Here is a 23,202-nt window from a genome sequence, read left to right as displayed (position 1 = left end):
TAAGAAAACAGCATCGTGTTACTTTGTTTTACGCGTGGTCCGCGATAAGGATTATTTTTTAGTGGAAAATTATACGAATTCTATTCGCCCGCCACGGTTACAGGAACATCGCGTCCGTGTTTTGACCAACCGCGTTCTTAATACTGGCCGGAGTAAAATGTTATTTGATTTGTGACCCGAGAAAGAGTCGTTTGTCTGTAATAAACGTACCGCCTCTTCCTCAATATATCTGTCTTGATGGCTCAATGCGTACGCGTACGCGCAAGAGTGCCATCATGCCATGACTTTACAATATGGCCCTCGAAATGGTTATAACTCCATAACGGCGATGAGAACGTACAAGCTGTAAAAACATTCTGCTACACCGTAGAGTAATTCTAAAAAAAGAACGGATCGTGATCGCGTGAAATAAAACACGCAATTTTCTCCCTTACGTTATTATAAAAAATATGTCTACCAAACGTAGGGTCGAACGATTTGAATCCTAACGAGACTAAGTTCCTTATCGTCGTCAACGAAGACCAGAAACAACATCGATCATCGATCATTGTATCAAAATTTCATTCCACGTTATATGGAACGATTATCAATGCCTCCTATAAGATCAGAATTAGGAAAATTTCATAACTATAGTACGCTTTCTGTTATGTTCAGCTGTAGTTTGTCATTTGGTTACTCGCTCATTTGCTACACAGTTTATAAATTTATTAGATTTCGTACATATATCTATGTCTCTTCATTTCATTTATATACAAAGGGATTCGTACCTGTAAATAAAGAAGTAAAATTTTGAGACAAGTTTTTACGATCGTACAGAGATTAATTTGAGTCAGTTAGAGTAATTAGTAATTTGCTATGGTCTCGATTCGACCTGATATTATTACGTGTACGTTCTCACCCCGGTCGTTTACTTCTCGTTCATGTATTGGTAAAGTAAGAGCAAGTTCGTCGTTTAAGCTGACCCGAGATCGTGTACAGATAGGATCAAAAGAGGTGAGAGGACCACCCGGACTATTTGGAACGAGAGGAACATCGGTGTCCGATGTCTTACCGAGAATGTTGACACCTGTAAGCGTTGTTGGTACACCCGCTTACAAGTCTGACCCGGGGAACTCGATCGAAATAATTAGCAAATAAAACAAAACGATCCCTTCGACGTTGTTCTCGTTAAAATTCTGCGCATGTTCGAGGTCGTACCTTTTAATCTCTAATGTGTCCACGTCGTATTATTTCTATAACGCTGGAAACTGGAAACTGTACGCGATAGAATCGTTGGAAAGAGTGTATTTTCCACCGAAAACGCAAGAACGGTCCCGATAGCGATCGGTAACTTCGAAGAGAGTGATTTCCACGGACGGAGCTGATACATGGCCGGTAATGAAGCGGAAAGGAAAAGTAGAGAGAAGCGCTACGAAGGTGAAATTTACCGAACCTTATCGATGGGCCTCGTCCTTTCATTGACTATGCATCCCCGACGAGAGATCGTGTGTTTTTCGGCTGCGACTCGTCTCGACTAACTAGAATATCCGAATGTAGGAAGTGGTGACTGTAAATTTTCTTCAAATTCCCCCCTTTCCAACCGGGTCGCCGACAATCTGATCGTACCTACGATAATATGTATGTTCCCACGCGGGAGGAAAAGGTAGGGAAAGAAAGAACGACGACCACGGTGGTGAGAAAGAGAAAGGTGCAGTTGTTCCCTTAATCGTTCGGCGATCTTCGTACCGCACTCTTGAAAACACACCTTTCGCACCTATTTTAACACGCATGAATTATCGGGAGATCGAACCCGACGGTATTTATCTCTCAAACAAAGATTTCCAATGACTGTTTACGGGGTTGTCTTGCTACCTCCTTCGCCGATCCACATCTCGGGCCATTTGTTCCTCGAGCAAACGACGGAACAAGATACCCGACGGATAAAACGCCGCGAAGGGTGATTCGCTATCGTTTAAAACCACGAAACATGCATCATGAAGTATCTACTTTCTTCTACGCGGTTGTTCAGATTTTACTATAAATATGTAATGTTAGGCATTTAAATGACAATAGTTTGAAAAAGAAATAAGAATATCGTTATAGTTATCAGAGAACGAAACGAAACGATTCTGTGCATCAATCGACACTTATTCTTGGATTTTGTTTAAAATTTCGAACGATGAATTTAACACTTTTTTTTCTCCCCCTCGCGTCCAGTCGCGTTTTCAATCGCACTTTCATCCTCAAACCATTGGAAAACTTTTGTTTGGGATATTTTCTATTTGTCAGAATTCATATTGTGACAGTTTTCTCAATTCCTTTGCTAGGAGTAATCACTCGAGATGGCTCGAGAATGGAAGTAGACGCGTGTACAGTGTCTCTGTGTACAAGTACTCACGTACACTCGGAGGTATCGAAAGGGATCGAGGAACGATACAGGCCAGACGAAGCATCGATCCTTTTTCCCCCCGCTTGGTCCTCCGACACTTTCGACACTCCATCCTTTGCATGCTAGATGCGAATTCGACTTGCGATGGGTCATTCGATAGCTTATCAAAAAAAAGCCAATGTGTATTAAGTTTCTGCCCTGTGTCTCGCGACTTGGGCGGTACCACTGAACAAATATTCTCAATTACCTTTTCGTTCAATTTTCTCCGATCTATTTTTTAAAAATTGTTGATCCTAACGTCTGGAAAAGATGATGGAAAACGTCAGAGTACTAAAACCGTATTTCTTAAATTGTTAAATATCTGATAACTATCGGGATTGATCTTCAAATTAATCTTTCCACAAATCAAGTCTTTATGAATAAAAATCGCAAAAAATGATGCGATGACATTGTAGATATTATTTTACTTTTTTAGCCAGCTACAAGGTGAATTGTTTTGGTGTCTATGGTGAATTAGATTTGCAATAAAATATACATTTGTATATAGTATTTGTGAAATGGTTAAGTTGGAGAAACCTGTTACGAATAACACAGCAATAAAATTTGGAAAAAAATCCAAGTCCACGTTAAATAGTACTGTTATTTATCATTCTCATACCATTATTATTATTATTATACTTTCACGCTGTGAAAATCCTAAAAATACCACTTCCAGAGGAAGAAAAAAGAAACGTTGAACGCTCTATCGATATATTTTGTAGGTTTGTTTTCCGCGATAAATCTATTTAAGAGCGAAGGAAGTAAACTATTACAGCGAGCTTCTTCCAATTCACGTGCCTCTCGACGCATCGCTCGATCGCTTAATCTAATAAAGCAATTAACAACTAATAATAATTTGATGCGTTTCATCTCGGAAGAAGTCCGTAATTATATACTCTTTAGTTACGTGTATCCTTTGTTCGATCGAGTCCACGTTATTTGATTATCGTCTAGAGCAGTGATTCTCAACGGGTACCATATGGCCTTGGCGTGTTTCTTCCACGATGCAAAAGATAGCAAAAGCAAAAACTACCAAAATTTTCCGTTCGATTCCCGAGCAAAGAAAGTGTGTTCGCCCTGTACAAACTCGGAATAACAAATTGTCGACGAGGAAACGATAAAAAGAGAGACAACCACGAGACACAGGGTGTCGAGAATTGAAACAAACATCGAAAAGCGTAGTAGAAGTCGGGAAAGATTTGTTGAGAAACACTGATCCAGAGAACATGCACCGATTAACGAGGAGGCAAAACTGTTTGTTTTTTGGGACACGGAGCCGCGAGGGAAGAAAATTTATAACTTCGAATCTCGATAGAATCCTGAAATAGAGCGGTTCGTTGCCAAAAGAGAATCGTGAAAGATCGTTCGAAATATTATTAGAGAATCTGAGATTTGGGGGTCACGCGTCTGCGCTCGTGTGTTCTCGTGGCTTCCGGAATGGTCTTCGATCGAGAGGAACCAAACGGCAGAAAAGCAAAGACGTCCGAAAATGTGATCCACGGGATCGTATCCCCGGCAGACAATTGTAGCGATCGAGGAGTCGGCCGGTGAAAGAAGGTTCTGTATAAAAATGTTCCCCTCCCCCCACCACCCTCCCGGGAACGTGAACGTGCCGATTCAACGTGACTCGAAGCACAACACTCGAACGCCAGGACAAGTTCGATCGATTCTCCTTTCGGATTTCTAGCCGGTACCCTATATATTTAGCATATCCCCCATAACTGACAGCATGTTATTTCACCAACAAATAATACGCATGAACCATTGTGTATCCGGGCGAAGAGCACTTGAGATTCGAGGGGCACCCTTAAACACTTTTAAATACACGCGGAACGGCCAGGAAGGGTGTTGGAGGAGAGAACCGTGAGGACAGACGGCGAGGGGGGGTGAGGTAGAGACGGCGGCGGTGGGGGAGGGGGGAGCCAGGTCGGGGCGAGGCGAGGTGAACACGGCTACGTGGAAACGTGTCGGTCTTGCTACCTGCTAAATTACTACGAACAACTACAGCCGACGATGAGAGAGAGAGAGAGAGGGAACACTTTTCTCCTGGAGCCCCAATTATCGTGCAACGAAGGCCCTTCGCCCGATGCACCACACTGCGCCCACCAGTCGACCAAAGTACAACAATTCCACTCTAACTTTTTCGAAATATTTGTGACCGTTCATTTTGAAACTGGCGCAAGTCCATTTTCTCTTCTTTCGAGAAAACTAAAGGGTAACGTGTTAATTAAAAAATTTAGGCAAATTATACGAAGCCTGGCAATGTTTCTAGTTTCTACTGTTTTATCAATACGTAATTTGTTTTAGGCATATTTTACTAAACTGATGTGTACTTACGGGCTGCAAATGGACTTGCACCACTTTCAAAATTAGACAATTGTAAAAATCGTTTAATTTCAATTCTGAAAGATCAAATATCACTTAAATATACTTCGTATCGATTCAATTTTGTTTACGAATAATGACACGACGTAAAACAGAAGCAGTATTTTTAATTTTAGACGCTAATTATTAGACCGCGGATCTTTATGCAAATTCATATTTTTATTAATAGAAATAGCTTTGCAGATGATTGTCTCAACCCTTAAATATAATAATTCGTATCTTACTTTAAGTATTTCTTATATTTTTGCATATTAAGTGCATTCTGTAGTTTCTTGAGAATTAAAATTCCCCATAAATGCATAAGATATCGATAGTATTTACTTATGCTCTGCATTTGGCAGTGTTTCGAAATATGCATGATGCACCGGAGGTATATAAGGTAATAACTGCTCGATGTCTTTATATTTTTCATAAGTAATAGGCCTGGTATCTTGGTACAAAGGCGCCAGGGCGATTTTTTCAAATTTTAGCAACCTTCCAGGACGTGTAATTTATAATAAATTTATAGTTTTAAATTCTTTGCCCTTCATCGATGTTTTATATAAAACAGTGTATGGTGCACTTTTGAGAAGCCTCATCCAACATATTTGCAACCAATTTACCTGTTCTCCATTACTGTTTTTTCTTATTTTTTTAGAAGATTTTTTATCGAAACGAAATTCTCATGAATATTGCATATTCCATAAAAAATTATTTCAAGCATCAAACGATAGGTATGTGGGAATAATTGGCAAAATATCTGAGAAATCCATAGAGCAACAAACTCAGCAAAGTAGCAAACTAATGTAGTTTTTAATCGTTCAGAGTTCTTCTCTTGAGAAAACTTGAAATGAAAAGTTTCCACGACCAACGGAACGGAATTGCCTATCATATTTTTACTACTCGCGTGAAACCACGGTCAAAGATCCTCATCCTATCGTTCAAACTTTGCTCAACCTTTGCCTTCTTGCTCTTCTTTTCCTTCCCTTTCCGTAGGTACCTTCCACCCAAGATTCTTCATTTCTTTCTCTACCTACCGACGACCGTTCTCTTATTCTACCAGGACGCGACGGTTCCCACGACTTTCAGCTTGTACGAAACTAACAACGCTATTCTTTTTTTCCCTTCCCTCTTATAATCGCAATTATATCGTACGCGGAACAAAATTCACACACCATAGTGATCGGACAGTTTTGAAGATCGTTTGCATCGTCAAGCTGCATCGACGTATTTTCCATTCGATCGAGAAACGATCTTAACTTTACGAATGTGGAGAAAAGGGATAATAAAGTAGAAAAATAATTTAACTACACCTGGTGCACGAGTTCTTCATCTCTATTACTACTTAAATAATTAATTATCGTTTCGATTCGATTGCAAAGCAGCCGTTATTAAAATTCTTGCCAGTTTCTGTTCGTTTCGAGGTAAAAAAAAAAAAAAAATATTAACCACCGTTACTCTAAATAAAAAATGAGTACTAAACAACGACGAATAGAACTTGGAAAAAGTGTTTTAAAATCATTAATATATCATTAAAATATATTATAATTAATATAAAATATTAATATAATAATCAGTTATAAAAATCAAAAAACTTGTTCTTTTGGTAAAAATGTTTCGATGTACGGTCACAACTAGATTATAAATATAAATATGTATATAACAAGTCGAATAAATAAAGAAAGAAAGAGATGTAGTTTGAAAACGGTAAGAATCTCCATCGCGCAGGATCTCTGGGAAACTTTTAAATCGAAATTACTTGTGTTAGAAGAATATCTCGTGACGTCGAATTAGGATTCTAAACCGCGTTTCAAGTATCGTATCACGATGAATAGGATTAGTATTAGCGGCATTTAGGCGTTGTTAGTTCGTGGGCGGACAAGAATATGTTTTAATTCGACAGATCGTTTCTTGTCGTCCCGGCTCGTTATTTCTGCGTATATTTTATAAGATTAGGGCTGATCAAAGCTCTCCTAACCGGCCATGTTTTGTGCGGTTTGCGCGTCGTCGCGACGATTATGCGTTTAGTTTGTCGAAAAACGAGTTAAAAAAAGGAGAGGATGGTCCGCGATTGGCCGAACCAAACGTAAGCCGATTATGCTCGTGCGATCGAATCGAATGAAAGGATGGTCACTGGCAACACCTATCATTATTTGATGGTAAATAAAAAGCTACACCCGGGTAACGTTCATTCTTCGTGAATATTTGTTTTTTTTTACTGTTTTATATCCGTTGTGTTATATAGAAACAATTAAGATCTTCGCGTTTTGAGCTTTCGTGTTTAGCGAGAAACGAAAGAAGATGGAGGGAAGAGAAAGGGGCGATTAACTTTTCCAAAGTTTAAAATTACTATGCATTTTCTGGACCGAGTCGAGAAAACTCATTTCTGAAGATAGCTTTGAAATCACGGTGGTCCAAACCTTTCTAGCAATTTTTGTATTAGAAGAAGAAAGGGCAATTTGCACCCGCTGAAGAGAAGACATGTTTTAGTGTTAACCTGTTCGAATAATCGTCTCTTCAAACTCTGTAACCAGACTGTTTTAAATTTTAATTCTCGACGAAACAACAGAATTCAGTTTAACACTTCAATTTCACGCATTAAGATTCGAAACCCAACGTTACAGAACTCATAAATATCATTTGTTAGCAATTTACGTTGGATTTAATGGTATGAATATACACTCTGATTGAAAGAAAAATTGCATTTTAATGTAACTATTAACAGAGTGAAACGAGTGTCCGTAAACCTAGTGTTAATATGCAAAAATATAAGGTATACTTAAAGCAAGGTACGAATTATTATATTTAGGGGTTGAGACAACCCTCCAAGACAAAGCTCCCGTTTCGTTGATCGTTAAAAGGTTTAATTTGAAGAGCAAAACTTGTGATATTTGACGCAATGTTTCTTTTCCATTTGAATGGTTTTTATGTGAAAATAATAGCATTGTAAATCTATAACCAGTACGAAATCTTTTACGTACGAATAAGTCTTCTTCGAGACCGGAAATGAATATCGGAAGATTTCCAACGACTTTTTCAATAACGATGCCCAGAACATAGCTTAGGTAGCTTAGTAATTAGGACTGGCGAAGCATCCTTCGAAACGAGGTAGAGATTTCAGTGAAAATTCAGACAGGTAAGAACCCTTCCGTTAAGTCAAAGGAGTCAGCAAATTTCACACGACTTCTTTTCCGAGCTTCAATTTGCGAAATCGTTCATTTCCATTGTCTGAACAAAATAAATTCTAAACGTGTCGAGCAAAGGGAAGACAATAGAGTACTGAATCTGTTTTAAAGAAAAAAATATGGAAAATTTAACAAGTTGTGGCATTTCGAGGGAAACATTTTTGTACCTGTTTGAATTCTTCACGAAAACGAATTAAAAGGGAAACATTAATTTTTGACGCTGTTACGCGAGAATCCCCTCTCGATCTCGAAGAATGGAAACCATTGTTGAGCAATGTAGGATCGATGCATGACCGGGTAGTAAATTAAAAGACAACGGAAAGAATAAAGGCAAAGAAAAGCAAAACAATCGCTCTCTTTTCGAATACAATTCGTGTATTGAACGCTGCCGCGGACGATATAATGAACCCACGGCCGATCTAAAGAGTCCTCGTAAAACAACGGAACTAGAGGAAAAAGATTGCAACGTGGTGGTGATGGTGAACGGAGCAAAGAAAAAGAGAGAGTGGTGGTTATGGCTTAACAATGTGGCACCCTCCTGTGTGATCGAGTGGCTCGACGATCGGGAGCAAAGTTTCATTTTTAAAAACACCCACCGTGATCGAAAAGATCTTTGGGAACCTCCAGTTCAAAATAAATGATAAAACAACGTTTTCAGCAGCGACATTATCAAAAACCAGTAATTCCCCATAGATCTTTCATTAATTTATTAGACTAAAACTGGCTTCCAAAGTAATAAATTATTTATTATTCCAGTAATTCCCCATAGATCTTTCATTAATTTATTAGACTAAAACTGGCTTCCAAAGTAATAAATTATTTATTATTCCAGTAATTCCCCATAGATCTTTCATTAATTTATTAGACTAAAACTGGCTTCCAAAATAATAAATTATTTATTATTCCAGTAATTCCCCATAAATCTTTCATTAATTTATTAGACTAAAACTGGCTTCCAAAATAATAAATTATTTATTATTCCAGTAATTCCCCATAGATCTTTTACTAATTTATTAAACTAAAACTGGCTTCCAAAATAATAAATTATTTATTATTCCAGTAATTCCCCATAGATCTTTTATTAATTCATTAGACTAAAACTGGCTTCTAAAATAATAAATTATTTATTATTCCAGTAATTCCCCATAGATCTTTTATCAATTTATTAGACTAAAACTGGCTTCTAAAATAATAAATTATTTATTATTCCAGTAATTCCCCATAGATTTTTTATCAATTTATTAAACTAAAACTGGCATCCAAAATAATAAATTATTTATTATTCCTGATAAAGTATTCGCGTCTTCGGATTACGTCTAACGTAGTTTTGTTTTTAAATTATAGGAATATGTATGATTTTGGTGTATGACAACGAGTTGTTAGTGGCTTGATTGAATCGAGACACGAACGAAACGATAGTTTGTCGCGAAAGGTTCGAGAAACAATTCGAAAACGGACCGTTAAAGTGCACGGTTAATACGCTAGGTGCATGCGTACGCGAAACACAAATTACACGGTGCAAATTGACGACCTGGCGCCCCACATTCTGATGCTCGCTAAATTTCAACGTTCGGTGAACAGTTTGCCAATTCCCAATGATTATCCACTTAAATCGTCAAGTCCGGGTGATTATGTGAGGGTGCGAGGGTCAATTTGATAATTGCATTATTCCGTTACGAATAATTACCGGCTTTCCGAAATGCAAATCTTTTAATGCAAGACTGCTTTGATGCATTTCTTTCCGCCCGATCGTAACCTATTTATTCTCGTTACATTTACATTATAGCTCGATCATTATAGTACGATCGTTGTTTCCGCGCGAGAAACGAAGTTTACGAATACAAGGTGTTTTTGAAACAGATTAACATAACGTTGTTAATACGCGCGGGAACCATCGCCGTGACGATCCACCGCCTCTGTGTGTATACCTGCACGCGGTGAAACAGGAAATCATTGTAGAAGGAAAAAATGAGTAAGACCAACGTGTATTCGGCTGCTAGCAGTGTCTGAAGTGGGGAGAAGCACGCGTCCGCCACGTTCCCCATGTATACACCTGGGACCAGTTGGCCAGCGAGAGGAATCTCTTCCACCCTAGACACAAACAATGCCCAATTATTAACAAATTATGATCGCGAAATTGGAAATCCTCCGAAAATACAAAAACAACGGTTCCCGCTGCTAACAACTTTCTTATTTTTTTTCGTGGACGCGTGTCGCACGATACACTTTAGTTTTTTCATTTATTCCTTTCTTTGTGAATAATCACGGAACTCTTCCTCCATCGCACGATCCTTCTCGCCTGATAATTTTTAATTATGCCGTACGTACATATAATGTATGTGTAACACGCATCGACTAACATTTATTTCAGTTGATTTTAACAATTTTAATAATCCGTCTATTGAATTAACATTTCACGAAACAAGGATTTTTTTATATTAAGGATCGACGACACGAAGAAGCTTGTCGAAGTAAAATTTTCTTCTCGAGGTCACATTTTGGTCGCCATGGTGTTACAATTAATATCGAGAGTATTATGTTGTATAAAAACATGATCGAGACACGTTCGTTTCGACGAGCCTCGAAACATATTTAAAATATGTGTTCCATGTGGTTCTAGAACGATACTTTCCTTCCTTGTAGGTCTGAAAATAAAAATTTTTGAATATTAAATTTTTGAATATTAAATATTCAGGCTACTGTATATTTTATTATCTGACGAATTCTTATCTCTTTTTAAATTTCCTTGTTTGTTCGGTTGATTCTTCTTTCGCGCTACAGCAATCGCTAAATTACGAATGCGACGGGAATATTTGACTGCTTTTGTATTTAATAAGGCTTGAAAGAACTCGTATAATATCGCGAAAAGGAAGCAAACTTACCCGTGCGTATGTCCTTCCAGCTTCGTACGAAAAGCATTCATACGAAGTTCCTACCTCGCAACAGGTTTCAAAACTACTTACTTTAAATATCACTGAAAGAAAACTTTCCTATCGTTTGTAATGGTATTTTCTTAATTTTGCTCGCGGAATATGTTGGCAAAGTTTTACGAAAAATAACTGGAACACCCTGTACAATTTTGTCTATATCGTCATTTTGTATTCTTATTTTTTCCATTAGTCTACAAAGAAATATTATTATTATTATTATTGTTGTTGTTGTTGTGTTATGCAGATTATAGATTTCCAATTTGTCGTATCATTGATCAATAAGTCGATTACAGAGTGCACGTTAGCTGAACCACAGGCGTTTATTTAATCATATTCTTTTCATCTCATTTATTCGCACTAACTTTCATTGCATTTGATACTAAATCAGAAAATTGATCCTTCTCGATAAAAAGAAAAGAAGATCAACCTGATACCGTTGATAATTTCGAAAATAAGCCTTATGGTGGACAAGTTTTGCGAAAATAGGTTAGAATACTAAACTTTAAAGTCGTACATTCCTCGAACAATATTTTAATCGACGGAACAATAATTTTTTTGTCGGTATCGGTAACATCGAATGCAAAGAACGATCGATTTGACGTAGAATATAATAAAATAAGCGATTCCTGTTTCGGTTGGAACAAGCTAAGGTTATAAAGAAGAGAAAGCGACAAATGGACCGATAATTGATCCTCGTAGATGAACCAAAAGCCGACAGAAGCTAAGATCGAACGAAATTAAAATCACATTAGCCATAGGTCTTCCGGTCCATTTGTTTGAAAATACATATTAGGTAAATGTACTTATTTCCGGTATTAAACACACAGAAAAATAGAATTCTACCGACAGCGTTATCATTACATCACCTATCGTACGTAAGTATGTATACAATTTAGTAACTGATAATAATTTAAATCACTGTAGCAACATTATATATACAACTAATAAACATTCGAAACATACAACCAATTGTCAAATTATTTGAACAAAAATAATTTATCGATTGAATTTTCGTAGCAAGTTTCTTAACCTCATTTGCATCATTTTTGTATACATATACGTATATATAGGCGCATTCGCATAACAAATCACTGTAGTGTTCAATTTGTAATGCGTTTTTACTTGAACGTAGCAAAAGGAAATTTGATAATTAATCCAAACAAGTTAAATAATAGCAAGTAAGAAATTTTAAGACTTCGGGCCATTTGGATTCCGGTATTTTCTATTGCGTTTAAATTTTCTTCAATGTTACCTAAAAAATGATTCTTTCAAAAGTCTATACACATATATGCTACGCCGTAAACGGATTCATTATGTAGATGTGTAAAGATATTGTCGCGGTCTCCTTTTTTGCCCAAACAGCTACGCTAAAAAAGAAAGAAAAATGGGCAAGCAATCTGGTGCCGGTTTTGCCGCTCTCTATAACGCCTGGGCCCGATGATCGTATTCGAGATAACCCGTGTTAACCCCTTTAGCCCATTATTATAATATTTGCCAAAGCAAAATATAATAATTGCTTATTTACTCAAACCCAATTACCACAACGTTCGTGCACACCCATGAATTTTTTCTAATACGCGACGAGAGAGATATTTCAACTCCATACTTCATATTTCATATTTTACTTTTCGAGTTGACGATGTCTAAACGACATTCAAAATGTCTGTCGCGTAATCTACATCATCGATTTTTGTACTGATTGAACAGTACGTTTTCCTCGAACAGTCTCTATCTCATCATTTGTTAACATCGAATACACAATATATCCGATATTTTAACGATTAAAATCTAACCAATTAAGACCGTGGCGGCCATGCTTTGGGTTGATCTTTGCGAACCTGTTGTTTAGAAATAGTTTAGACGGAAGACATATTGGTTTTAAATGGCTGTACCTTTTTTTTATTATCTGTACCTCTCATTCATTTATAAGAATTTTATTCATTAAGCGTGAATAAAATTTGACCAATCTGGTACCTGTATAAAATTGTTAAAGCATGATCATCAATATACAATATAATAAGAAAATTCTGGGGAAAAGGAAGTAGATCGTTGCGCATAATACGGTTTTATTACGTCGTAACAAAAGTTTTACACGATGAAATTATTGCTATCGGATTATGGAAAAAATATCATTTACGATCGGAAACGATTAAACACAGACCATACAAGAATTGTATTAAAAAATAAACATTATTTACATGTTCGGCAAATCATTTCAAATTTTTATATATTCCTCGACGGTTTTATGGTTTCCACAATTTTAAAAGACCATCCTCGCTATAAGAGCACAAAAGGTTCTGGTGAGGATGATGCGTCAAACCTATTACATCTTTTTCGTGTATCTGAAATAGAAAAAATGGTACAAAACATCAGAACGGTATAAAATTTCTGAAAGGATCAAATAACAGTTTGCAACAACTATTGTAAATCAGTTTATACTTACGTTTAGGGTTCTTTCGAGTTTGCCAGATGACGTAGAGAAGCAATATAGTACGAGATCTTCGCCAACGCAATAAATAAATTCACCGCGCGGACTCACCACCGTGCACACAAAGTCACCACCCTCTCGTTTACCGCTAGAAAACGATCTTACAATTTGTCCTTGCATATTCATAATAACCACCGTGTTCGAACGATTGCACACGACGAAATGTTCCGGGTTACGAGGCAACAGGTGTATGCTATTTACGGTTAAATCGGCGGCCCCTAAAGATTTATACGTGCCTATGCATTCCGTTGTTTTTAGACTCCAAATTTTCACGGTTCCGTCCGACGACGCGCTAAACAATGCGATTGAATACATAGTTTTTATCATGAAATTATTAAAAGATTGAGAAAAATGGCTATACCTTATTATATTATGTCCGTCCGGTGCGAAAACTACCTCGTTCACGAAAGAAGCGTGTCCTCGAAATTCTTTCAACGTTTTCCCAGATTTAAGTCCGTGTATACTACGTCAAAAATACATTATATATATCATAATATACTGGCAGGTACAAATGTTTGCTGTGCTTATCATTTTCACATACCGTATGGTGGTATCGAACGACGTCGATAGAATTTGGCTATTATCTCTGCTAAATTGAAGACACGTAACGCCTTTCGAATGCGCCTTCTCGAATCTTCTTAGGCATTGTCCACTTTGTACCCTCCATACTTTTATTTTTCCATCCTGGCCGCCGCCCGCTAACATTTCACTGTCACGACTAAAAGCCATCGATAATACTGCTTGTTCCATCATCATAAAATTATCTTGAGCTTGGTACTTTAGATCTTTTCTGATTTTACCGGTTGTAAAATTCCAGACTTCGATAAACCCGTCTACGGAACCGGTAACTAGATATTGGCCATCCGGTGAGAAACGTGCACACTCTACGTGAGATTTCTGTCCAAATTTAATTTGTTTGGAAAGTTGCGTGGGATATTTCTCGTCTTCTTGGTCACGCACAGCCGCTTTTCCTCTGAACAAATCTATCGTAGTGCCAGGTGGAAGTAAACCTTGATGTTGTTGCCATTTTAACGCTTGCCCTAATAGCGCAAGTAGCCTACTCGAAGGTACCACCGACACCTCGCCGGCAAGAGCAGTAGCTATATAAGCTCTTCGTTTTTCTTTCGTGCTTCCATCTGGATATGCTTCGCGCGGGTCAAAATACGAACGCGCGAGTAAATTTTCTAATCCAATGGAATACAATGATATTTTCATTAGATATAATTTCTAATTATAAAACTAAATGTATAAAATTATTATTACAATTTACTATACCTAAGTGAATATATCTTTCAGGTTCTTGTTGCTTCATCATTATCATCGGATCCGTTTGTCGCAATAACGATCGAGCTGCACCTAATTCCCTTAACTCAATTAATTCCAAAACAACCTACGAACCATTCAACATATAATAAACTACCCTACATAAATTACTATTAAGATATACATGTTTAAATATAACATCAAACCTGCTCGTACAAATCGATCAGCTTTTTATCAGGCAATTTTAACGACTGTATCGCTTTTAATACTGTATCCCAATGTCCATTATTTATATCCGCTACAAACCCATCTACGCTGTCCACCGTATTCAACGATACCCCTGTTTCTTCCTACGTAATAACATGTTCATTTATTTCAATCGTGAAACAGGTTTACTGTTACATAGTACTACTAAATCAACGAATATATTAACAAAGGTTGTGAAGGATTACCTGTAACGTTTGTAACGTTTTCACGAGATTTGATTCTTTCAGATACTGTTGTATCAGACGAATGACACTGAAAAGAAACAATGGGACATGGGTAATCAAGAATAAATTTATGGAATTTTAATCATAGATTTTAAGGTAATTACTCAGCAGATTCGATTTCAATTGACATTCTTTACAATATCCGGACAATGACGAGTACGAAAATAAATATTTATACTTGATAAAGAAAAATAATATTGGATTAGGTTATGTCGGCACTGATGCTATAGCGTACTGTCTTTATAGACAGAGTATCATTGAACTTTATGTAGTATATATGTATAGCGTATAAAAATCAATGCAGGGTGGTAGCACTGATAGCCGCGATTGGTCACTAGGGTATCGTCTATACAGTTGGTTCACTCTATTGCAAGCTTAAATATACTTAAGGGGAGATTCTCGTGCAACAGTAACAATCCTTTCTTTCGTAAAGAGTTAAAATTGTACTAGACTTTTAGGATTATAAAGAGACATCCTTAAACTATACGAAAACATCTTTTATTATCTTTTATTAAATAGTAGTTAATCCTAGCCGACGATGTAACCATAGTTGGTGTACAGCGTAGCATTCGTCATAGAGATCAGAACGCAACAAAGATTTTCTTAAAGCTGGTCGACTTTTACTAGTACTGAATCTATTTTAAAAACTATACCTAAAAATTTTCATACCAAGGAAAAATTTTGAAAGAAAATTCTGCGTTTTGTCATGAGTTTTGTACATAAAAGCGTGTCTACGAGTTCAAGAGTTTGGCCGGTAGTTTCGCTAACTCACGACTAGAAAAATCTAACTCATGTTAGATTCGTCCACTTACTCATCTATGCCTTAATGTTTGGTCGAAGAATACTTATAGTTCGTGTTGCGTTGCAACGTTAAGAAATTAAAATTGGGTATACAGGCAATTTGTGTCGTACTTCAAAACATAACAAAACAGTAATTTGTAAACTTTTTTGAGGTAATTTACAGAATTATCTAAGAAAAATGTAATTAAGAATGATCTTCTCACTCGTACTTAAATCACGTATTTTTCATACACCTGTACAATCTTTATCATTTTACGGGTATGTACGTATACGGTTTTTATGAAAATTGGTGTACACGTATAACTCGATCATGGCCTGCATAAATCAAGTTTCGTTCGTTCGCTTCTATTTGTGAAACAATTGATTACAATTATTGTTACGCGATGCGAATTATTTCACAGTTTCTCTATATTACTGTAATTCATTTGATCGTTGATACGTAAAATATTCCAATATATTCAAAATATATGTAAAATACAAAATTCTTATCATCGTCGCTACTGTTGTTCTATGCAAGTTGTAACCGAACGTAACGTATGTTTATTTCAAATAACATTTTCTTTTCAATAACTGTTATATCGTACAAAAATTTTTTTTTAGTCGAGTTAGATAAAGCTTCTTAAACATTTTTATGCAACTAACATTAGTATAGATCTATAGCGTATTGTTTCTAATGGTATTACTGCTTCTAAAAGATGATTTTATACACAGATGTTATTGTTATTAATTAAAACTTTATTAGTGTATCTGCATGGTTAATATTACTTGTGCAATACAATGTATTAATTTAAAAATATAAAAATTTATTATTTGATTTTTCTATTATACTTTTGTTATACTTTTTAGATATAAATCGTCGAAGAGGAAAATATTTTTAGGCAATATGCATTTACACGATTATGTAGAAAAGCGATACGACGATATAACTAAATCGCCAAATGATAAAGAAGAGTACAGAGGTCTGTTGCTCACTAATAAAATGAAAGTTTTACTTATTAGTAATCCGACGACCGATGAAAGTGCCGCGTCCTTGGATGTGAATATTGGTAAAATTCCTTGTAAAATTTTGTAGAAATTAAAGCCCTGGTATTTAAACTAATAATATTGTTTGTAGGTTATTTAAACGATCCGGATGATTTACCCGGATTGGCACATTTTTGCGAACATATGTTGTTTTTGGGAACAAAGGCATATCCAGAGAAAAATGAATATAAAATGTTCCTATCGCAAAACAGTGGTTTGTCCAACGCATCGACGCATATGGATCATACTACTTACTACTTCCATATACGTCCTGATAAATTGAAGGATGGATTATATCGTTTCGCTCAGTTTTTCATCGAACCGCTTTTCACAGAAAGTGCGACCGAATTAGAGTTAAATGCTATTCATTTGGAACATGTAAAAAATGCAACCAGCGACGTATGGCGTATAGGTCAGGTGGAAAAATCATCCGCGGAATCGAATCATCCTTTTAGGAAATTTGGCAATGGAAATAAGGAAACGTTAGACGTAATACCAAAAGCGAAGGGCATAAATACCAGAGAAAAGTTACTCGAGTTTTATGACAAGTATTATTCGGCCAACATTATGTCATTATGTATATATGGAAAAGGTAAATAAAATGTTTCGTCTATGCGGCAAAGATATTTTATGGAATTATATAAAAAATTATATTGTGCATTTAGAGAGTCTAGATGAACTTGAAAAAATGGCGGTAGAGTTCTTTTCTGAAGTAAAAAATAAGGAAGTCGATCTACCCGTTTGGCTAGAACATCCCTTTAACGAAGAGCATTTTCGAACGAAATGGTATATTGTTCCAATAAAAGACACGAGGCATTTGAATATTACATTTCCATTACCCGATTTGCGAGAACATTACAAAGCTGCAGTAATAATTATAGTTACCTTACAATCAATTATTCCATCGACCACGATTATTTAACGAAAATATTGATGTTTTATAGCCTGAATATTATATTTTATATTTACTCGGACACGAAGGAGAGGGATCGTTGCTGTCTTTTTTGAAATCGAAAGGATGGTGTAATTTACTTGTGTCGAGCAAACGATTAGGCGCCAGAGGTTTTTGTTTCTTTAATTTAATTGTTGATTTGACGGAAGAAGGTATTCAGCATGTAGACGATATCATTCTACTGATTTTCCAATATATTAACATGTTAAAGAAACATGGACCAGTTGAATGGATCTACAATGTAATTTTACATGAATAATAATAGTATATTTGATGTACGAATGCTGACAAAATTACAGCAGAGTCGAGAAAAGGACAATACTATATAAAAGAAAAAAATAAGTCCGAAACAAACACGATAAGATGGATTTTAAAAAGAAATTTTCTCAAAAAACGAAGCCTCGGCCCGTAAAATAAATCAATTTTGCGCTTTCGACTTATTTTTCTATACAGAATTGTCCCGGTAATACTGTGAATTCTCTGCACTTTACATACAAGATCAAGTGTTTGAATATTAACTGAATTATTTCTAGAAAATAATAGGACACAGAAAAAGTTGATTGGTTTTGTGGGAAATGTATGTTAAATTATTTACCGATTTAACACACGTTAAATCGTTGCAATCGGTTGAAAAGCTTCTGTTAGAGACTAAATAAAAATGTATATCGATTAGTATCGTTGAAAAGAAAATTGGCGATCTTAATAGTTCGCGACAAGCATGATAAAAATGCTTCGAACAGCTTCTACTTGGGAACATTTTTTTATATCTTTAAAAATGAAGAAGATATTTAGGTAGCCAATTTATGGGTCTCATTCTATACATTTAAAGTAAGCGCCATGGGAATCGACTTATCAAGGTCATTTCTGTTTATACTGTTCTCTTTCGTTTTGAGAGTGGAATGCAAAGAGATGAGGAACAGCAGAAAGGTGACTGGCCGTGACAGGTAAATTCACGTGGCGCTTGCTTCTAGCAGTACTGTATATATTAATAGAATGGAAAATTAGGGTTACTTATTAATAAAAATTATTTCTTATTAAAGGAATACAGAGACATCGCGAACATGAACTTTCGATTCAAAGAAAAATATTCACCCACTGCGTACGTCACTAATTTGGTAACAAATTTACAAGACTATGAAATGGAAGAAGTGTTGGTGGGGGAATATCTTATTCCATTATGGAAACCTGATTTAATCAAAGAGGTATTGGAATATTTGACACCGGAGAACATCAGGATCAATGTAAGTGGAAAAATGTACAAAAGTATTGCCAATGAAACAGAGAAATGGTACGGTACCAAGTTCAAGAAAGAAAAAATACCGCAAGACGTAATCAACAGTTGGATGAACGCTGGTTACAATCCGGAACTTAAACTGCCAATAAAAAATGAGTTTGTACCTGAAAAATTCGATATTAAATCAGCAGAAAATAATGTGAGTAAAAGCTTTTCTATTTCGTATGAAATTATTGCTTGTACATACGTGTTGGAAAAATGTTAAATTTTTGTTTTAATTGCATCTATTAGATAACTAAATTCCCAACGATTATCGAGGATACTCCATTGTTAAGATTGTGGTTTAAACAAGACGATGAATTTCTTGTACCTAAGGCTAAGATGATTATAGATTTTGTCAGGTAACGTACAATGTAAAATAGAGCTTCGTGGAGTTTAGAATAAATGAATTATTTACATATATTTTTCCATAGCCCGCTAACATATATGGATCCTCTCAGTTATAACTTAAGTTATATGTTCGTACAATTATTTCGCGATGCCCTAAACGAGTATACATATTACGCTGACTTGGCTGAACTTTCATGGGCAGTTATTAGCAATAAATATGGAATAACAGTAAGTATAAATTTGATTGTTTATAATATTTTCTATAATGTTAATATTATTTCAGATAGAAATCTGTGGTTACGATAACAAGCAATACGTTTTACTGAATAAAATTTTGGACAAAATGATGAATTTTGAGATCGATCCAAAAAGGTTCGAGGTTTTAAAAGAAAATGTATGTATTAATTTAATTTTTGTAAAAACTTCGCTACGCAATATACATCATCCAAAAAGATCATTTTCATTTTGCATTCTATAAATTTCAGTATACGAGAAGCTTGAAGAATTTTGAAGCCGAACAACTGTACATGCATGCAGTCTATTATCTCGCTGTTTTATTATCGGTACAAGTTTGGACGAAGCACGAACTATTAAAGGCAATTTCTCGTAAGTGCGTATATATAAACAGTATTATAGATTACTCGAAAAAGAATCTTTATTACAATTCGTTTCAATATTAACACCTTATTCAGAATTAACGATCGAGGGGCTTCGACAGTTCATACCGCAATTTTTAAGCAAAGTGCACATCGAATGTTTAATTCACGGTAACGTGACAATGTCGGAAGCACTTGAGACAGCCAAGTTAATAGAAACAAAGCTAACGAGCACAGTCCCTCAGTCGATACCGCTCTTGTCGAGGCAGCTAATTTTGAATCGTGAAATCAGGCTAGAGGATGGTAAGTAAAATAAAACTATGTAAAAAGCATGTTAAGAAATTTTGAGTAACACTTTTTTCCTCGACTATTTTACAGGTTGTCATTTTTTGTTCGAAGTCGACAATACGTTACATCACAATTCCTGTACAGGAGTCTATTATCAAACCGGTTTACAATCCACGCAATCGAACATGTTGATAGAACTTGTGGCACAGATCATCTCGGAACCATGTTATTCTACTTTAAGGACCAAAGAACAATTGGGATACGTCGTGTTCAGCGGAGTTCAAAAAATGACAGCGGCAGAAGGATTAAGAGTGCTAATTCAGAGCGACAAACATCCTAAATACGTTGAAGAAAGAATCGATATATTTTTGGAGACCATGTTGGTTAGTAATATTTTTTAAATTATTGTTTGAAATCGTGGGACTGTAATTTTGAGAATGCCGGTTAGGTGGAAGGGTTCGCGAGAAATGTTAAACAAGATCTTTAATTCACAATTATTAACAAGACGTTTAAATACAATAGAATCATGAGCAATGAGCGGCCATTGTGAGATCTTTTAAGGAAATGACGATATTATTGATCGCCATTTCCAACAGAGTTGAATTTTATAATTTATTTATATTAATTTATATTAATTTATTAATTATATTAATAAGGGTTTGTGAGTTTGAGCCTTGAATGGATAAGTGAGAAACTTACACAAAACAAAAATAAGAGATTGATAACGAAGAACAAGAACAAAGAGAATTTGAGAGAACACTTGTACAACTAGACAAGTCGGCGGTTGGAGCAAGACTGGGGCAATGACCGCGCTCTTGGCCACCACGAGGTTTCGACCGGCCGGCAGAAAGATCGGTGCGCGCGCACATCAATTATGTGCAAATGCCCAAAATCGTCATTTGGCGCATTGCGCAGTGAGTGTTGCTAATGAGCGTCGTGGTGGCCAGAGAATTAGTTGATTCTTGAACAATTAAAAACTTCATTTAAATCATACTTATGCAACATCGATTTATATTTATTTTAGCATCACATAACGAATATGACGGAAGAAGAGCTCGACAGACACAAAGAGTCATTGGCAACGAAAATCCTTCAAAAACCTAAAACGTTGACTAAATTGTGCAACGTCTTTTGGGTGGAAATTTCATCGCAACAGTATAGCTTTGATCGGCCGAACATTGAAGCCGCGTATTTACGAACGATAACGTTGGAACAAATATCGGACTTTTACAAGGTATATGCATTAAGCTAAGAATATATCGAACTGTATGATTAAACATTAATACGGATTACGTTACATTTAATTATAATTTACGTATAATTTTCAGAAAATAATTCAAAGGGATACGCAACATAAATTATCGATACACGTAATTTCTACAGCAGACGATTCAGATTCAGAATCATCGAAGAAAGATGTAATTGAATCGAACGAGGATACTCAGCCGTCTGATACAGTGAACGAAGTTCAATATAAAAAGATCGATGACATTATGGCATTCAAAATTAGTCAGTCTTTGTATCCGCTGGTAAAGCCACCGAATAATATACCGAGGAAGGGAGCTCATTCGTCGAAATTATGAATTACGTGAGATATATCTTCGGGAATGTATCTGTAAATTGTAATGAATTTTAACTGAATAAAAATACTTTTAACGTATTTTATTATATAATGCACTGTTTGAATAAATTCTCACTGCTAATAGTGACTCTTCGTCGCAGACACTTTTCATGTATCTACCAAGAGAATTATCACTTTCGACAACTGTTTGTAATTAATAAATCGCATGAAAATTATTAGGGACTAAATGTTAATAAGCGACAATTCCCTTAGTCAGCATTACCCTTTATTTCGTTATATTTTAGATAAAAATTGTACTTATACGTTCGGTATTAAAATTTGTGAAATGGATATTTATATTAATAAAAACTCACGATTATAATATTTAAAATCCTTTTTATTTCTTTTCTCCTTTACCTTTCCATTGATTCCTTATCGTATCATAAATATAACCGATTCAAATAATACTTGTATCTAATTAGTTTCTTACCAAGTCGTTAATAACCCGTATCGACCATTTTTCATGTAATTAATAAGTTATAAACGAATTACGCGATATTTATTTCAATATTGCGCAAAAATGTGCAAAGAAACGGTATCGCCATCTAATATCAGGAATTCGAACTGCTAAAATGCATATATATATACGAGCTCACGTACGTGAGTGGCCTATAGTTGTGTTAAAATCTGCAAACAAACAGTATCGCCATCTAATATCAGGGTTTCGAAGTTGAAAAATCGTGCCAGGATCACAGAATGTTAGTGGAGGTATCCGGAGTACAGCTACCCCCACTCCTCTTACTCCTGACACGCAGTACCCTTGATTATTCATTAATAACTCTCTTTTGAGGAATAAAATATGAACTTTTAGAATCGAAGAATATAGTATAGACCCTTGGGAACATTCAAGGATAGTTTTCGTAACGATTCCGCCAGTAATCAAGACGTTATTAACAAATATCAGAAGTCGGAACATTTACGGTTGCGTCACTGTCTGCTTTAATCGACGAATTATCAACTTCTCGACAACAACACGCATATTTTCGCTATTAGAGAACCTAGCAGACATCCCTGGCAACATTCAAGGACCGATTTTGCAACGCTCCGCGCTCTAATTAATTAGTTATTAGCGATAGATCCCTAAGATGTCGCGTTAAATGGTTCGAAACAGTGCGCCGACTTCCGATATTCGTTAATAACTATTTAATAACTCGTGGAACGGTTATAAA

The 23,202-nt window shown here is 35.8% G+C and overlaps 2 protein-coding genes across 5 annotated transcripts; one reads left to right on the top strand and one right to left on the bottom strand.

Annotated features, from left to right (window-relative positions):
* Positions 1–13,004: 13,004 nt before the first annotated feature.
* On the bottom strand, positions 13,005–15,361 carry LOC122396125 (WD40 repeat-containing protein SMU1). Of its 2 annotated transcripts, XM_043394262.1 has the most exons (8): positions 15,233–15,361; positions 15,090–15,156; positions 14,844–14,987; positions 14,650–14,764; positions 13,916–14,558; positions 13,736–13,837; positions 13,330–13,666; positions 13,005–13,228 (listed from the first exon to the last, which is right to left on the bottom strand). In XM_043394262.1, the coding sequence occupies exons 1-8, from the start codon at positions 15,256–15,258 to the stop codon at positions 13,130–13,132; spliced, it is 1,533 nt and encodes a 510-aa protein (XP_043250197.1). In that variant the 5' UTR covers positions 15,259–15,361; the 3' UTR covers positions 13,005–13,129. The 2 variants fall into 2 exon arrangements, with proteins under 2 accessions (XP_043250197.1, XP_043250198.1); XM_043394263.1 differs by lacking the exons at positions 15,090–15,156; positions 15,233–15,361 and having other exon boundaries at positions 14,854–14,980.
* A 595-nt stretch (positions 15,362–15,956) lies between these two features.
* Positions 15,957–22,252, top strand: LOC122396037 (insulin-degrading enzyme). 3 transcript variants are annotated; one of them, XM_043394107.1, is made up of 14 exons: positions 15,957–16,081; positions 16,776–16,975; positions 17,044–17,544; positions 17,618–17,820; positions 17,897–18,145; positions 18,945–19,337; positions 19,430–19,539; positions 19,612–19,756; positions 19,812–19,922; positions 20,014–20,134; positions 20,221–20,427; positions 20,503–20,795; positions 21,437–21,646; positions 21,741–22,252. In XM_043394107.1, exons 2-14 carry the CDS (start codon positions 16,813–16,815, stop codon positions 21,993–21,995), a joined length of 2,961 nt encoding a protein of 986 aa, XP_043250042.1. In that variant the 5' UTR covers positions 15,957–16,081; positions 16,776–16,812; the 3' UTR covers positions 21,996–22,252. The 3 variants fall into 3 exon arrangements, with proteins under 3 accessions (XP_043250042.1, XP_043250041.1, XP_043250043.1); XM_043394106.1 differs by having other exon boundaries at positions 15,987–16,187; XM_043394108.1 differs by lacking the exon at positions 15,957–16,081 and adding an exon at positions 16,320–16,463.
* Positions 22,253–23,202: the final 950 nt, after the last annotated feature.

Source organism: Colletes gigas, unplaced genomic scaffold (assembly GCF_013123115.1).
Source record: "Colletes gigas isolate AHSC1104 unplaced genomic scaffold, ASM1312311v1 Colletes_gigas_Sc00007, whole genome shotgun sequence".
NCBI lineage: Eukaryota > Metazoa > Arthropoda > Insecta > Hymenoptera > Colletidae > Colletes > Colletes gigas.
The sequence above is the reverse complement of the archived record's forward strand: the minus strand, read 5'-3'. Positions and strand labels throughout refer to the sequence as shown.

What these genes read in the sequence shown, in the direction of transcription:
- LOC122396125 (XM_043394262.1), bottom strand. Translation starts at nt 15,258, where the DNA reads ATGTCAATTGAAATCGAATCTGCTGA. An exon ending in AAACGTTACAAACGTTACAG is followed by an intron (nt 14,988 to 15,089) that starts GTAATCCTTCAC and finishes GTTATTACGTAG; the next exon opens with GAAGAAACAGGGGTATCGTT. An exon ending in TCGTTCGATACCACCATACG is followed by an intron (nt 13,838 to 13,915) that starts GTATGTGAAAAT and finishes TTTTTGACGTAG; the next exon opens with TATACACGGACTTAAATCTG.
- LOC122396037 (XM_043394106.1), top strand. Translation starts at nt 16,120, where the DNA reads ATGATCTTCTCACTCGTACTTAAATCACGTATTTTTCATACACCTGTA. An exon ending in GTCCTTGGATGTGAATATTG is followed by an intron (nt 16,976 to 17,043) that starts GTAAAATTCCTT and finishes TATTGTTTGTAG; the next exon opens with GTTATTTAAACGATCCGGAT. An exon ending in TGAAATCAGGCTAGAGGATG is followed by an intron (nt 20,428 to 20,502) that starts GTAAGTAAAATA and finishes ACTATTTTACAG; the next exon opens with GTTGTCATTTTTTGTTCGAA.